Below are 16,571 nucleotides of genomic sequence, written 5' to 3' on the forward strand. Positions count from 1 at the left end.
GACGGAAACTGGTACAAGACACAAAAATAAATGGACTGCAAGGCTACGTTAAGTTAAATAAATGACTATAGTAAGTGCCTAGGTTCAAAATAAAGTAACAGGATTGAAGTTGATCTTAAAATCAGCCAATTTTTATTTTTTTAAATGTCTGAACATTGGTGAAATTGTACATTTTACTTGTGGCTAAAATAAATCTAATATCAAGATGTGTCAATTCGTTTGTCTACATGCCATTTAAAAAAAAAAAATTACAGATATTGGAATAAACCTATTTTGGGGTAAGACAAGTAACTATGAGTAAGGGAAAACATGATAAGCTTGCAAGCTGACTTTGAATAAGACATCCGATTATCCCTTTGCATTTAGAATGGCCGGATTTATTATTGCTAATAAAACATTAAAAAAAATTGATGGAACACTAGATAAATTAAATGCATGTCTCACGTCTCTCCTGCAAGCCGGTCTGCCAGCGAATCGTAAGCCGGCATACGAGTCATATCACACTCACTTATCCAAATTGGTCGAGTAGGCAGGCCTTATGACTTTGTGGCTAAAGTAACTAGTGACGACCAATTTTGTGTGGGCTCAATTTTTTTATTAAACATTGTTAAAACACTCGCCACTATTACTGCTGATATAAGGTATTTTTCTGAAATTACAATGCAAAAATATTACATATAGCTCCTTTTAAAACACTTTCTCAACCTGCTAACAATAAATAGTCCAAATAAGAATAATTTACAGGATTATGTTACAAAAGCAGAGAATACTGGAATTGTTATAGATTAAAATTACACAAAGAGAACGGACTCCATGTCCCAATTTAAAGACAACCGCTATATAAAACTCTTTAGACATAATCCACATTTGTAGCTTGAACATTTCTTTTAGTGTGTTAAAAAATAAAAATCTGACATTTAGTATTTGAACATTGCGTCAATGTGATTTCTCATAACAAAATCCTTAGCTGACATCTAGGCATTGGGTGTGTCCGAATTGGCAACCTATTCCCTACATAGCGTACTCCTTTTGACCTGGGCCCTATAGGCCTCTGGTCAAAAGCAGTGCACTATATAGGAAATAGGGTGCCATTTTGGACACGGTTTGTCCTGGATACACGCTTCATTTGTGGCATTTGCTGCAATGTAGTCAGGCATTACTACTCAACCGTAGTAATCCGATGCCAGACTGGAGTCGATGATGTGGCACACAAACATTGGTTGATACAATGCAACATCTCCAACAAGGTCATCCTGGAACGTGACCATATTTCTGTGTCTAAAACCCCACATAATATGATTGGTTCTTTCGTCAGCTGAGGACCTCTAAAACGCGCAGCTTGACTGACAACCAACCAGGCATCATAGGAGGGAGCGCCTGGTGTGGTGTTACACAAAGGCACACAAGGGGCTCAACATTACTAAACGTTTTGCTACAGAAAACTGAAATTAGCTTTCAGGTCGATTCAAAGCATTGATTGAGAAGAAAAAAACAGACTAACACAGATGTAGCTGGGTTAGTTGGAGGAGTTGGAGTAGATGTTCAAGTGGAGTGTCAAACTTTTTCGCATTGATATGGAGGGAGGGACACAGACACACTCAGTCAGACATGTATGTTTGGCCTGGGACACAAATTCACATCAGTTCCACTCATTTGTCTTATTCAGTTTAAACAGATTAAATGATTAAGTGATGTGTTAGTTTAATTTGTACGAGTGAACTGACAAGATGGAGAAGGACACGCTACCAGCAGTTCATCAGTAGTTACTTTCAAGTTAGGCTGACATTTACATTTTGCACGCAAATGTCTTCGGGTTGATATTTCTCAGAGGGAAGAAGAGGGAGACAAAAGGACAGAAATGGGGACCCAGTCTTTTGTTCATATATGGCATTGTGTTATACTTTACATGAGGTTGTGTTTTGTAAATGGGATTAATGTTAAGTGTTTAAAAAATTTTTTTTTTGAAAGGCCTGCTCGCTAGGCAGAACAGACAGAATGGTCCAAACAAACAAGCCAGCTGGAACCCGTTAGAACAAGTTGACGCTGGTCAGAACCCATAAGAACCAGTTGAAACCAGTCAGAACTATCTTAAACCATTCCAAACACATCAGAACCAGTTGAAACTGGTCCACAGGCCATCAAACCAGTTGAAACTAGTCCACGTTCCTTCAGAAGCAGTTGAAACCAGACCACAGACCTTCAGAACCAGAGGTAACCATTTCAGAACCAGTTGAAACCATCAGAACGAGTTTAAACCTGTTCCAGTTGGACTGTGCCAAGGTAGATCTGAGTGCTTCTTCTGTTCAGGCCATGACCATTGCACTTTCTTTCACAAACTATATAGGGGAAGGAGTGTTTCTCCACCCCCCTTTGTCCTTGCAATTTTGAAGGTGTGGGAGGGGCAACTGACAGACATTTCTTAAACCCGCCTTCAGTCTATTCAAACTCAAGGTGGCAGGAGGTGCGGCTCTGTGACAGCCAGCTCCTGTGCCAAATCGTTGAAGCGGGCGATGTAATCCATGCTGCTCTCACTCATCATGCAGGCCAGCTGGGTGTCAACCTGCAAGGACGAAGAACCACATATTAGATTGTCACGGAATGACTGAAGAACACGCTTCCAGAGTATTGACAAGGGGGTGACCAACATTTGAATCTTGTTTTTGCCACATTTGCCCCAAAATAATGAATTTGATGTTGCTTTAAAAAAAAAAAACATGACATTATAATGGATTCAAACTATAAATTAGCTGCCCAGTAACACAAGCCTACCAGAGGAGCTAAATTACTTCTATGCGTTCTTCCAGGCAAGCAACATTGAAGCATGCATGAGAGCACCAGCTGTTCCAGACAACTGTGCGATCACGCTCGCCGTAGCCGATGTGAGCAAGACCTTTAAACAGGTCAAAATTCACAAGATCGCAGGCCAGAGGGCTTACCGGGCTGTGTACTCCGAGCATGCGCTGACCAACTGGCAAGTGTCAACGACATTTTCAACCTGTCCCTGGCTGAGTCTAATACCTGTGCCCTAGAACTAGAGGTCGACCGATTATGATTTTTCAACGCCGATACCGATTATTGGAGGACAAAAAAAGCCGATACCGATTAAATCGGCCGATAAAAATAATAATATATATATCATCCACACACACATTTTTGTAATAATGACAATTGCAACAATACTGAATGAACAATGAACACTTTTATTTTAACTTAATATAATACAAATAAAATCAATTTAGTCTCAAATAACATGAGAACATATGTTAAAACGAACCACCAGCTTTCATGGGTCTTCAATATTTCCCAGTTAAGTTTTAGGTTGTAGTGCAGAAAGCAGAGCTTGTCTGCATGATCCCCTGTCAGTCTGCTCCTCCGCGAAACACAGACCTTATTTGAAGTAGATCAAGACATTCTCTATGGAAGACATGAACCGTAAAATAACGAAGGAACCCCTTTCAAGTTCAGCCGCAAGTTATTACAGGAATTATAACGCGTCGACTATTTCTCTCTAAACCATATACCTTTGACTAATCCGGAAACTATCACCTCGAAAACAAAACGTTTATTCCGTTCCGTATTTTATCTAACGGGTGGCATCCATGAGTCTAAATATTCCTGTTACATTGCACAACCTTCAATGTTATGTCATAATTACGTAAAATTCTGGCAAATTAGTTCGCAAAGAGCCAGGCGGCCCAAACTGTTGCATATACCCTGACTCTGCAATGAACACAAGAGAAATGACAAAATTTCCCCTGGTTAATATTGCCTGCTAACCTGGATTTCTTTTAGCTAAATATGCAGGTTTAAAAATATATACTTGTGTATTGATTTTAAGAAAGGCATTGATGTTTATGGTTAAGTACACATTGGAGCAATGACAGTCATTGATTGATTGTTTTTTATAAGTTATAAGTTTATAAGTTTAATGCTAGCTAGCAACTTACCTTAGCTTACTGCATTCGTGTAACAGGCAGGCTCCTCGTGGAGTGCAATGTAATCAGGTGTTAGAGCATTGGACTAGTTAACTATAAGGTTGCAAGATTGGATCCCCCGAGCTGACAAGGTTAAAAATCTGTCGTTTTGCAGAACGTTCCTAGGCCGTCATTGAAAATAAGACTGTGTTCCTAACTGACTTGCCTAGTTAAATAAAGATTAAATAAAATAAGCGACCAAAAATACCGACTTCCGATCGTTATGAAAACTTGAAATCGGCCCTAATTAAAATCAGCCATTCCGATTAATCGGTCGACCTCTACCTAGAACACCAAGGTAACCTGCCTAAATGACTACCGACCCATAGCACTCACGTCGGTAGCCATGAAGCGCTTTGAAAGGCTGACGATGGCTCACAACACCATCAGCCCAGAAACCCTAGACCCACTCCAATTTGCATACCACCCCAAAAGATCCACAGATGACAATCTCTATTGCACTCCACACTGTACTTTCCCACCTAGACAAAAGGAACACCCATTTGAGAATTCTGTTCATTGACTACGGCTCAGCGTTCAACACCATAGTGCCCCCAAAGCTCATTAATAAGCTAAGGACCCTGGGACGAAACACCTCCCTCTGCATTTGGATCCTGCACTTCCTGACGGGCCACCCCTAGGTGGTAACGGTAGGCAACAACACATCTGCAACGCTGATCCTCAACACATGGGCCCCTCAGGGTTAGTCCCCTCCTGTACTCCCTGTTCACACATGACTGTGTGACCAAGTACGACTCCAACACCATCATTAAGTTTGCCAACGACACAACAGTGGTAGGCCTGATCACCGACAACGATGAAACAGCCTATAGGGAGGTCAGAGACCTGGAAGTGTGTTGACAGGACAAAATCTCTCCCTCAACATGACCAAGACAAAGGAGATGATGGCCTAAAGGAAAAGGAGGGCCAAGCACAACCCCATTCTCATCAATGGGGCTGCAGTGGAGCAGGTTGAGAGCTTCAAGTTCCTTGATGTCCACATTACCAAACTATCATGGTCCAAACACACCAAGACAACAACTATTCACCCACATGTGACTGAAAATATTTGGCATGAGTCCTCAGATCCTCAAAAAGTTATTCAGCTGCACCATTGAGAGCATAATGACTGGTAGTAACCCAAAATGTGTTATATCAAAATCTATTTTAAATTTGAGATTCTTCTAAGTAGCCACCCTTTGCCTTAATGACAGCTTAGCACTCTTGGCATTCTCTCAACTAGCTTCATGAGGTAGTCACCTGGAATGCATTTCAATTAACAAGTGTGCCCTGTTAAAAGTTTAATTTGGGGAATATCTTTCCTTCTTAATGCGTTTGAGCCAATCAGTTGTGCTGTGACATGGTACAGGTGGCATACAGAAGATAGCCCTATTTGGTAAAAGACCAAGTTCATATTATGGCAAGAACAGCTAAAACAAGCAAAGAGAAACGACAGTCCATCATTACATTAAGACATGAAGGTCAGGCAATCCGGAAAATGTCAAGAACTTTAGAAGTTTCTTCGTGTGCAGATGCAAAAACTATCAAGCGCTATGATGAAACTGGCTCTCATGAGGACCTCCACAAGAAAGGAAGAACCAGAGTTACCTCTGCTGCAGAGGATAAGTTAAGAGTTACCAGCCTCAGAAATTGCAGCCCAAATAAATGCATCAGAGTTCAACAGATATCTCAACATCAACTGTTCAGAGGAGACTGTGAATCAGGCCTTCATGGCCAAATTGCTGCAAAGAAACCACTACTGAAGGACAACAATAAGACGGTGTTAGGAATTTTGTTAATAAATAGTTAAAACAATTTCTAGTTTTAGACAAAACTATAATTAATTGATCTCTGCATGCCTGCGGAAAAGAGATTTGTGTTGTGGGTCATAAAATAAGCATAAAGGGTCGTTAAACTATGGTTGAACTGACCCAACTTAGCCCTGAGGTGTTTAGATAAACTTTTTAGGTCTTCCATTATCTTGAGTTGTCTGCTAAAGTGGTAATCAATTATAGTGAGCCTTCAGGATAAATGATTATATGGTGTTTCATGTGAGTGCCCTGTGAGGTTAGAATGAACTTTTGAACCTGTTTTCTATTTGTCAGGACAATGAGACTCATTCTGTAACCTATGACGTCATATCTTGTATATAAACCTGTGTTTATGATCAAATGGAAGCGTGCTTCGAGAATAAACACTATTATCTAATTTTAATAAGACTGTATCCTGTCTATTTTATGTTAATAAGTATCTTACAAATTCTTATAAATAGACAGATTGAATTGAATTTATGAGTATATTAGAGGAATCATTTAATTCCACTAACAGACGGGCACATCGCACACCGCTCCCGAGCATACTACTCGCCAATGTCCAGTCTCTTGACAACAAAGTTGATGAAATCAGAGCAAGGGTAGCATTCCAGAGAGACATAAGAGACTGTAACGTTCTTTGCTTCACGGAAACATGGCTCACTCGAGATACGCTATCGGAGTCGGTACAGCCACCTGGTTTCTTCACGCATCTCGCCGACAGAAACGGGCATCTTTCTGGTAAGAAGAGGGGCGATGGGGTATGCCTTATGATTAACGAGACGTGGTGTGATCATAACAACATACAGGAACTCAAGTCCTTCTGTTCACCCGACTAAGAATTCCTCACAATCAAATGTCGACCGTATTATCTACCAAGATAATTATCTTTGATTATAATCACAGCCGCATATATTCCCCCCCAAGCAGACACATCGATGGCCCTGAACGAACTTTATTTGACTCTATGTAAACTGGAAACCATATATCCTGAGGCTGCATTCATTTGAGCTGGGGATTTTAACAAGGCTAATCTGAAAACAAGACTCCCTAAATTCTATCAGCATATCGATTGTGCTACCAGGGCTGGTAAAACCCTAGATCATTGTTATTCTAACTTCCGCGACGCATATAAGGCCCTCCCCCGCCCTCCTTTCAGAAAAGCTGACCACGACTCCATTTTGTTTCTCCCTGCCTATAGACAGAGACTAAAACAGGAAGCTCTCGCGCTCAGGTCTGTTCAACGCTGGTCCGACCAATCTGATTCCACGCTTCAAGATTGCTTCAATCAAGTGAATTGGGATATGTTCCGCATTGCGTCAAACAACAACATTGACGAATACGCTGATTCGGTGAGCGAGTTTATTAGCAATTGCATCAGCGATGTCGTATCCACAGCAACTATTAAAACATTCCCAAACCAGAAACCATGGATTGATGGCAGCATTCGCGCGAAACTGAAAGCGCGAACCACTGCTTTTAACCAGGGCAAGGTGACCGAAACCATGACCGAATACAAACAGTGTAGCTATTCCCTCCGCAAGGCAATCAAACAAGCTAAGCGTCAGTATAGAGACAAAGTAGAGTTGCAATTCAACGGCTCAGACACAAGAGGTATGTGGCAGGGTCTATAGTCAATCACGGATTACAAAAAGAAAACCAGCCCCGTCGCGGACCAGGATGTCTTGCTCCCAGACAGACTAAACAACTTCTTTGCTCGCTTTGAGGACAATACAGTGCCACTGACACGGCCCGCTACCAAAACCTGCGGACTCTCCTTCACTGTAAATGACGCAAGTAAAACATTTAAACGCGTTAACCCTCGCAAGGCTGCAGGCCCAGACAGCATCCCCAGCCGCGTCCTCAGAGCATGCGCAGACCAGCTGGCTGGTGTGTTTATGGACATATTTAATCAAACCTTATCTCAGTCTGCTGTTCCCACATGCTTCAAGAGGGCCACCATTGTTCCTGTTCCCAAGAAAGCTAAGGTAACTGAGCTAAACGACTACCGTCCCGTAGCACTCACTTCCGTCATCATGCAGTGCTTTGAGAGACTAGTCAAGGACCATATCACCTCCACCCTACCTGACACCCTAGACCCATTCCAATTTGCTTACCGACCCAATAGGTCCAGACGACGCAATCGCAACCACACTGCACACTGCCCTAACCCATCTGGACAAGAGGAATACCTATGTGAGAATGCTGTTCATCGACTACAGCTCAGCATTTAACATCATAGTACCCTCCAAAATCGTCTTCTAGCTTGAGACCCTGGGTCTCGACCCCACCCTGTGCAACTGGGTATTGGACATCCTGACGGGCCGCCCCCCAGGTGGTGAGGGTAGGTAACATCTCCACCCCGCTGATCCTCAACACTGGGGCCCCACAAGGGTGCATTCTGAGCCCTCTCCTGTACTCCCTGTTCAACCACGACTGCGCGGCCATGCACTCCTCCAACTCAATCATCAAGTTTGCAGACGACACTACAGTGGTAGGCTTGATTACCAACAACGACGAGACGGCCTACAGGGAGGAGGGTGAGGGCCCTCGGAGTGTGGTGTCAGGAAAATAACCTCACACTCAACAAAAAAAAGGAGATGATCGTAGACTTCAGGAAACAGCAGAGGGAGCACCCCCCTATCCACATCGACAGGAGAGTAGTGGAGAGGGTAGTAAGTTTTAAGTTCCTCGGCGTACACATCACAGACCAACTGAATTGGTCCACCCACACAGACAGCGTGGTGAAGAAGGCGCAGTAGCGCCTCTTCAACCTCAGGAGGCTGACGAAATTCGGCTTGTCACCAAAAGCACTCACAAACTTTTAGATGCAATCGAGAGCATCCTGTCGGGCTTTATCACCGCCTGGTACGGCAACTGCTCCGCCCACAACCGTAAGGCTCTCCAGAGGGTAGTGAGGTCTGCACAACGTATCACCGGGGGCAAACTACCTGCCCTCCAGGACACCTACAACACAGGAAGGCCATAAAGATTATCAAGGACAACCACCACCGAGACACTGCCTGTTCACCCCGCTATCATCCAGAAGGCGAGGTCAGTACAAGTGCATCAAAGCAAGGACGGAGAGACTGAAAAACAGCTTCTATCTCAAGGCCATCAGACTGTTAAACAGCCACCACTAACATTAAGTGGCTGCTGCCAACATACTGACTCATCTCCAGCCACTTTAATAATGGAAAAATTGATGTAAAAAAATGTATCACTAGCCACTTTAAACAATTCCACTTAATATAATGTTTACATACCCTACATTACTCATCTCATATGTATATACTATACTCTATACCATCTACTGCATCTTGCCATCTTTATGTAATACATGTCACTAGCCACTTTAAACAATGTGTCAGGATTCACCTAGCGGTCATGATTTGGGGCTGTACAAATGTTTGATGTATTAGAATAATTGATTATGCTTATGTTATATTAATCGAAGGGGAGGGGTTATAAGACCTAGACTATAGATTAACAATGTATATATATATATATACACTGCTCAAAAAAAATAAAGGGAACACTTAAACAACACAATGTAACTCCAAGTCAATCACACTTCTGTGAAATCAAACTGTCCACTTAGGAAGCAACACTGATTGACAATAAATTTCACATGCTGTTGTGCAAATGGAATAGACAAAAGGTGGAAATTATAGGCAATTAGCAAGACACCCCCAATAAAGGAGTGATTCTGCAGGTGGTGACCACAGACCACTTCTCAGTTCCTATGCTTCCTGGCTGATGTTTTGGTCACTTTTGAATGCTGGCGGTGCTCTCACTCTAGTGGTAGCATGAGACGCAGTCTACAACCCACACAAGTGGCTCAGGTAGTGCAGCTCATCCAGGATGGCACATCAATGCGAGCTGTGGCAAGAAGGTTTGCTGTGTCTGTCAGTGTAGTGTCCAGAGCATGGAGGCGCTACCAGGAGACAGGCCAGTACATCAGGAGACGAGGAGGAGGCCGTAGGAGGGCAACAACCCAGCAGCAAGACCGCTACCCTCCTTTGAGCAGGAGGAGCACTGCCAGAGCCCTGCAAAATGACCTCCAGCAGGCCACAAATGTGCCTAACATTTGCCAGGAGTGAGTGTCACCCGGTTGGCGGAGATACCACACCACGTTGCCAGAGCTCAAAATTAAATAAGGTAAGCAGACACCCGTTTAATCTAAGTCTGTAATTAAATGGCATTTACTGGTGTGGTTTCCCTCTAACAAGTAAGTGGCACCTCACTCAATCTAAATTATAGACATACACTTTGAATATGACAGTCGGATTTAGTTTGGAGAAAGTACGTAACAGGCTATTGGTGAAATGCATGATGTCCATATAGGATGAATGAAATGAAAACTTGATGATTTTATTTGTTTACTAGTTTTTTATTATGCAGAGGTGGTTTGACGAGGCTATCTGAGGCATGCCCTATCTACGGAGGGGTGGCTGGTATTATTCGAGTGTTGTTTTGCAGAGGTGGTTTGACTAGGCTATCTGAGGCATGCCCTATCTACGGAGGGGTGGCCGGTTGAGTTAAATACTAGTTCGTTTTGCAGAGGTGATTCAGCGGTATTCACCTAATTTTATTTGTTAAAAGGTAGTTACCAAAATACTAGTTCTTTTTATTTTGTAGAGGTACCCAGCGAATGAGTTGTTGGTTATGAATGGTGCGTTGTATGTTTCATTGTTTGTTTGGTTGTGGATTATGGCAGGAGTTATTGTGTAATTGCCCAATAGTGGAATACAAAGTTAGGAATAGGACAGAAGTTATTCTAATAAAAGGTTGAACGTATTTGTTAGTGACAATTTTCTACCATAGAACAGTATTGGAAAAGTACAACCCTTTAGTATATCAGTAAGAGAATTATACAGGCGTTCTGTAGGATAAATAAATAAATTAATAATAATTAATTGTGATCGTATCACCACCAGGGGGCACTGGTGTATAATATAATTATTAAATCAAATCAAATTTAATTTGTCACATACACATGTTTAGCAGATGTTAATGCGAGTGTAGCGAAATGCTTGTGCTTCTAGTTCCGACAATGCAGTAATAACCAACGAGTAATCTAACATAACAATTCCACAACTACTGCCTTATACACACAAGTGTAAAGGGATAAAGAATATGTACATAAAGATATATGAATGAGTAATGGTACAGAATGGCATAGGCAAGATGCAGTAGATGGTATAAAGTACAGTATATACATATGAGATGAGTAATGTAGGGTATATAAACATAGTGTCATAGTTTAAAGTGGCTAACTTCTTGGCGCTAGGGGTCAGATTATTATTTTTTTTATTTGATTTTTTACTTTCCCAAGGTAAACGGACATTTTCTCTGGCCCAGATCGTAGAATATGCATATAATTTACAGATTAGGATAGAAAACACTCCAAAGTTTCCAAAACTGTCAAAATATTGTCTGTGAGTTTAACAAAACGTATTCTGCAGACGAAAACCTGAGAAAATATAACCCGGAAGTGATATAAAAAAAAAAAAGTGTTTCCTTGACCGTCTTTCTTCCATTTATTAAAAGGGGTATCAACCAGATTCCTTTTCCAATGGCTTCCTCAGGCTGTGACCAGGCTTTAGACATAGTTTCAGGCTTTTATTTTGAAAAATGAGCGAGATGTTTCATAAGTAGTCAGGTGTCCTCTGAATGTTTCCTGCGTTCGAGAGAGGGGCTCCCCATTTTCCTTTCGTCTGAATGAATAGGTTATGGTCCGGTTGTAATATTATCGATTATGTTTGTTAAAAACAACCTGAGGATTGATTATAAAAAACATTTGACATGTTTCTACGACCATTACAGATACTTTTTGGAATTTGTCGAACGGAACACGGCTTTGGTTCTCTCTCAACATAATGCTCAAACCAAATGGCGTTTTTTTTTTTTTTAATTTTTATTGCTTTTCTGACTTTCGTGACCATGCTAATTTGGGACTAGCTGTTGTAGCATTGAAAGCTACACTCACAAAAACTTGGATTTCTTTCGCTGTAAAATATATTTTCAAAATCTGACACGATAGGTGGATTAACAACAAGCTACGCTGTGTTTTGGTATATTTCACTTGTGATTGCATGATTATAAATATTTTTTGTAATATTTTTGCATTTGGCGCCCTGCAATTCTAGCGGTGGTTTAGGAAAGTGATCCCGTAAAAGGGATCCGTAGCGCAGAGAAGTTAAGAGAGGACTACCATGCTGTTACCTCTCAGGCCCGTGTGTTAAATATATTTGAGTATAAGTAGAACCATTGACTATAGCATGGATCAAGTGAGAGTAGAATTACGATTACAGTATCACCCACTGTTATTTACAACACACTGAATGAAGATAGACAAGTTATATAGGCATATTCCTACATATTACACCCACTTCTGGATAACCTTATAGAAAAACACATTACACACAGACAATCTAAATATAAAGCCGGAGCATCATGGCAGTCAAATCAGAATGAGGAGATGGGAGCAATGAAGCCTGTCACACCTGTCGAATTCATGCAGAAGAAGTTTCCTGCTGTGGAATTTACAGACACTTAAGAAATGGCATGTATGGACTGATGGCAGGAGAAAATAAATATCCAATAGCTGGTTCATTCAATAAGACTTGGTTGGAATTAGTCAAGGAGATAATTCAGACAAGAAAAATGGGCAAACAGAAGGAGATGACGAGTGCCCTTGTTTCAGAAACTGATGGGAATGATGTTGCTTGAAGGACATATCTTCATGAACAAGGCTACCGTAACCAAACTAAAGCTAGAGAGAACAATAGAATGCGGAAAGAACGAACTTAGTCAAGACAGAACGGGAGTACTCTCTACTGCCCCGCCGCCGTATAACAATCAACCCAAAGGTACTCCGGGGTGACTATACACAGATCTACCCTCTTATACCACTGACTGAAGAAAATGGAGAAGCAACCACAATTACCCTCAAAGGAACTCTGATGAAGGAGGTGGATGACACAACAGCAGCAGCGAGCGGTATGAGAATAGAATTCGATGAAAAAAGGAGGCACAGTTCCTGGAGGGAGATTCCCTCATCACCCCACCTCACTCCACAAAAAGGGACAGACCATAGACATATGGCCGCCTGTAGAAAACAAACTAACTACTAAAGAAGTAAAAGTAAAATACAAAGTGTTACCATCCATGGGTGTCCTATTCAGGGACCAGAGAGACAGGGAAGAAAGAAAGAAGGAAGACTGGCAAATAATACGTTTTATATACAATACGAAAAGAAAGTTGATAGAAGATCTACAAATGCTAATTGATAAGATTAAAGAGACAATGGACACAGATGATGTGGAGGAAAGTCAAAAGCTGAAATATGAGGTCAGACAAGCCAAAGATATGGTAAGACGCTACCAGAGGGAGGTAGAAGAGTGTGAAGAAAAACTGAGAGATTTAGGGAGAGATAGAAAGGGAGAGACATTTTCTATGCCCTTGGTGTATCGTATGAGTCCAGGGGGACAGGTGACTCAAGAATACAAGGCTTGTAGTTTTGGAGACCTGGAAATAGCAGTAAAAGGCATGCCCAGGATCTCGAAAGGAGCGGATATGTGGATACAGACTTTTGAGCATTTACACGGGCACAACAAAAACCTGTGCCTAGTGGACCTCAAGGCGCTACTGGCGAGGATGATGACACCAGGGCAATTAGAGGCGCTGTTGTTGAGAGCCCGCATCGATGATATTCCACCTGAAACAGTATTGAGTGAAGTCCGAGCACCCTTGTGGAGGACTCTAAGATATGAATACCCCACTGTAAGAGATATGACCAGACTAAGCCATGTGGCCCTCGACGAAAACACAGATTTCGCAGAATGGCTTGAAAAGTTTAAAGCAATATGGAATGAGGAACTCAGAGAAAGATATTACCAGAATGACACTGGAGAACACATGTTCTATGATTATACTGCCAGGAATTGCCCTGAACCCATCAGAAAAAAAGGTTGAAGATGAAATAGGATGGGACCGAAAGACTGGGGGAGAGAAAGAAGAGTATCTCAGACATTGGTTCAGGAACTGGGAGAAACAAAAGTATGATGAGAAATCGAGGAATGGAGGTTTAGACACTGCACTGAAGAAGGCCCAGCTTGCACAGATCGAGAAAGGAAGTGGTGGGTTTACTCAAAATGTGATGGCTGCTCAAGTTGTTCCTACAGGCTCACCACAACCACAACCTGCAGCCCCCCCACAGTCACATCTGGTACCCGTGAACCTGGTGCCTGCAGGATATGTACCTTTCCCTATGCAGCCTTATGGTAAACCACAACCATGGACTGGAAGAGGATATGGGCCCGCCAGAGCCCCTCGTGACTGGACAAACACTCAATGCTGGACCTGTGGGCAATTGGGACATATGAGTTTGCAGTGAGGAGGACTTGGAAGAGGAAATGATTACAACAGGGGTAGAGGAAACTTTGGGCCTGGCAGAGGGAGAGGAACTTTCCCTCTGCATATTACCTACCATGGCAACAATATACTCCTCAGCCACAGTACCACTCGCCCGGAGCTTAAAATGCTCCCAGGGAGCCACATATGCCCCATGGACAAGAAGGACAAGTTTATGATAGAGGACAGGCATGGCCAATGGGAAATCAGAACACCAACCGTTCTCATTTCCCCTCAGAATCAACAATGAAGGTGCCTGACTCCCCTGCTCCAGTATGAATTCAATGATGGAAGAGAAGAGCCAATGGTTACTCTTAATGTTATGGACATGACCTATCATTTATAATAGACACTGAAGCTCACTGTTCCTGTTTAGGCAAACCTGGACAAGTTGTTGGAGCATCCCTGAGCAAATCATTAGTAACAATAACAGGGGCATCTGGACAGCCCAGGAATGTGTACCGGACAAAAACTTGTTTGAAGAACCTCTGCTTGACTCTGACATGGTGTTGTTTGTTGATGGATCTGCCTATATAGATCAAAGCTCAGGGTAGTAAAATGTAGGGTTTGCTGTAGTAGATGTGGGAGGTGATATTGAGGTTATACGACCCCTACCAGACCATTTATCAGCACAACAGGCAGATTTATTAGCTCTGACCACAGCTTGTGAATTGGGGGAAGGGAAGCCTTTACTGGCTACTCTGACTCAGCATATGTTATTGTGGTTTGTTTGTCATGGTGTAGGATTTGGAGAGCAAGCGTGTTTACTAATTCCACAGACACACCTATTAAAAACAGACCTTATGTTGAACAGTTGTTTGAAGCTATGTGAAAACCTAACACATTGGCTATTGTTAAGGTTGAGGCATACACGGGTTGGTGTGATAATGCTAGAATTAGTAACAGCAAAGCTGATGAGGCCACCCAATTGCTGTTTCCTTTTGTCACACACATGCATTTAATTGTATTAGTTGGTTGTATCATTTGAAACTACTGATATTCTCAATCACCAGGTGTGGAGGGAGAGAGGGTGTTCTCTCTGTCCTAGGTCTGGCTTATGGCTACATCTTTTGTCTGGCATGCCCTGTTTACCATCAACCATGATTTTATTATTTGCCGATTGGCTCATGGAGTGAGCCATTCGTCAAAAGGGGGATATGAGAGCAGAATGGAGGGGGAAACCGTTTGAAAATTTGAATCAGTATGCAAAAGTTCATTTATCGTTGCGCCACATGTTTGTTATATAATATAGACAAGGGAACTTTACTGCAACCAGGGAAGTTCCCCACTCCAAAAAGAACTTGTCAACATAGCTATGGATTTTATAGACATGATAGAGTGAAAAGAAAGATACTGCCTGGTGATAATTGACAGGTTTACCAGGTGGGTGGAACCATCCAACTGCATTGCGCGAACAGTTGCAAAATTGCTAGTTAGGAAAATTATACTCAGGTTCGGAATACCTGAGGTTTGTCTGCAGACAATGGGACCCATCTCTTTGGAGATGTGGTTACCCAAATGGCCAAAATGATGGGTGTTGACCAGAAGTTTGTGTCCATCTATCAACCGTGGAGTAACGACAGTTACTGAGGGCTAATAAGAACATGAAATGCTCCCTTGCCAAACTATGCCATTCCATAGGAATGACATGAGTAGAGGGGTTACCTTTTGTCCTCATGAAAATGCACATCAGCCTTAATAAAAGGTATAGGGTGTACACCTTATGAAATGTTAACAAGACGACAAATGAACACCCCAAGGGTGAGATCTATGACTGACCGATAGATAGACACAACTGAGAGTGTGACCATCTTGAGTACATGAAGGAACTAACTTCTGTTGTAAGTTCTCTCCACTCTCACACTAGGAAAGCAGCAGAACCAATCCCAGGTGAAGACCCTGACGAGCTACCCATAAACGTTGGAGAATGGGTGAAACTCATGGTCCAAAAGCAAAAATGGAACCAACCACGATGGATGGGTCTGTTCCAGGTAACCATGATAACACCAACAGCCCTGCGTGTAGAGGAGAGGTCCGGCTGGCATCATATCTCCCAGAATGGAAGCCATGGATGAGCGACTGGAGGGAGGGAGAGCAGGGCCCCGAGGACATCTGAAGGAGGAAGCAGGCCAGAAGAACCAACAGAGGGTTCAGCCACAGAACCTGAAGAGTCATCAGATGTCGAGGAAACCATCATACACACACACTATGGTTGTGAAACAAGAAAATCGCAACCATGGAAAAACACATGCAGGGCATTTATTGCTCTCCAAATCCTACCCGTTTCCATGGTGGACGGGGGATGTGGAGAATAATAAATGGGTGAAAACAGTAACATACATAGGATTACAGGGGAGGGGGAACACAT

The 16,571-nt window shown here is 42.4% G+C and overlaps 1 protein-coding gene across 7 annotated transcripts in view; it reads right to left on the minus strand.

Moving 5' to 3' along the window:
- Positions 1-573: 573 nt before the first annotated feature.
- The window catches only part of LOC139577605 (protein cramped-like), a 71,736-nt gene continuing 55,738 nt past the window's right edge, over positions 574-16,571 (minus strand). For 4 of the 7 annotated variants that reach the window (XM_071404737.1, XM_071404736.1, XM_071404733.1 and 1 more), the window contains exons 20-21: positions 16,172-16,366; positions 574-2,560 (exon numbers count right to left, since the gene is read on the minus strand). In XM_071404737.1, the coding sequence (XP_071260838.1) occupies positions 2,447-2,560; positions 16,172-16,366 (309 nt within the window). In that variant the 3' untranslated portion in view covers positions 574-2,446. The remainder of the gene's footprint in view (positions 2,561-16,171; positions 16,367-16,571) is intronic. The other 3 variants (XR_011675344.1, XM_071404735.1, XM_071404739.1) reach the window with 2 other exon arrangements.

This window comes from Salvelinus alpinus, chromosome 6, assembly GCF_045679555.1.
Source record: "Salvelinus alpinus chromosome 6, SLU_Salpinus.1, whole genome shotgun sequence".
Lineage (NCBI taxonomy): Eukaryota > Metazoa > Chordata > Actinopteri > Salmoniformes > Salmonidae > Salvelinus > Salvelinus alpinus.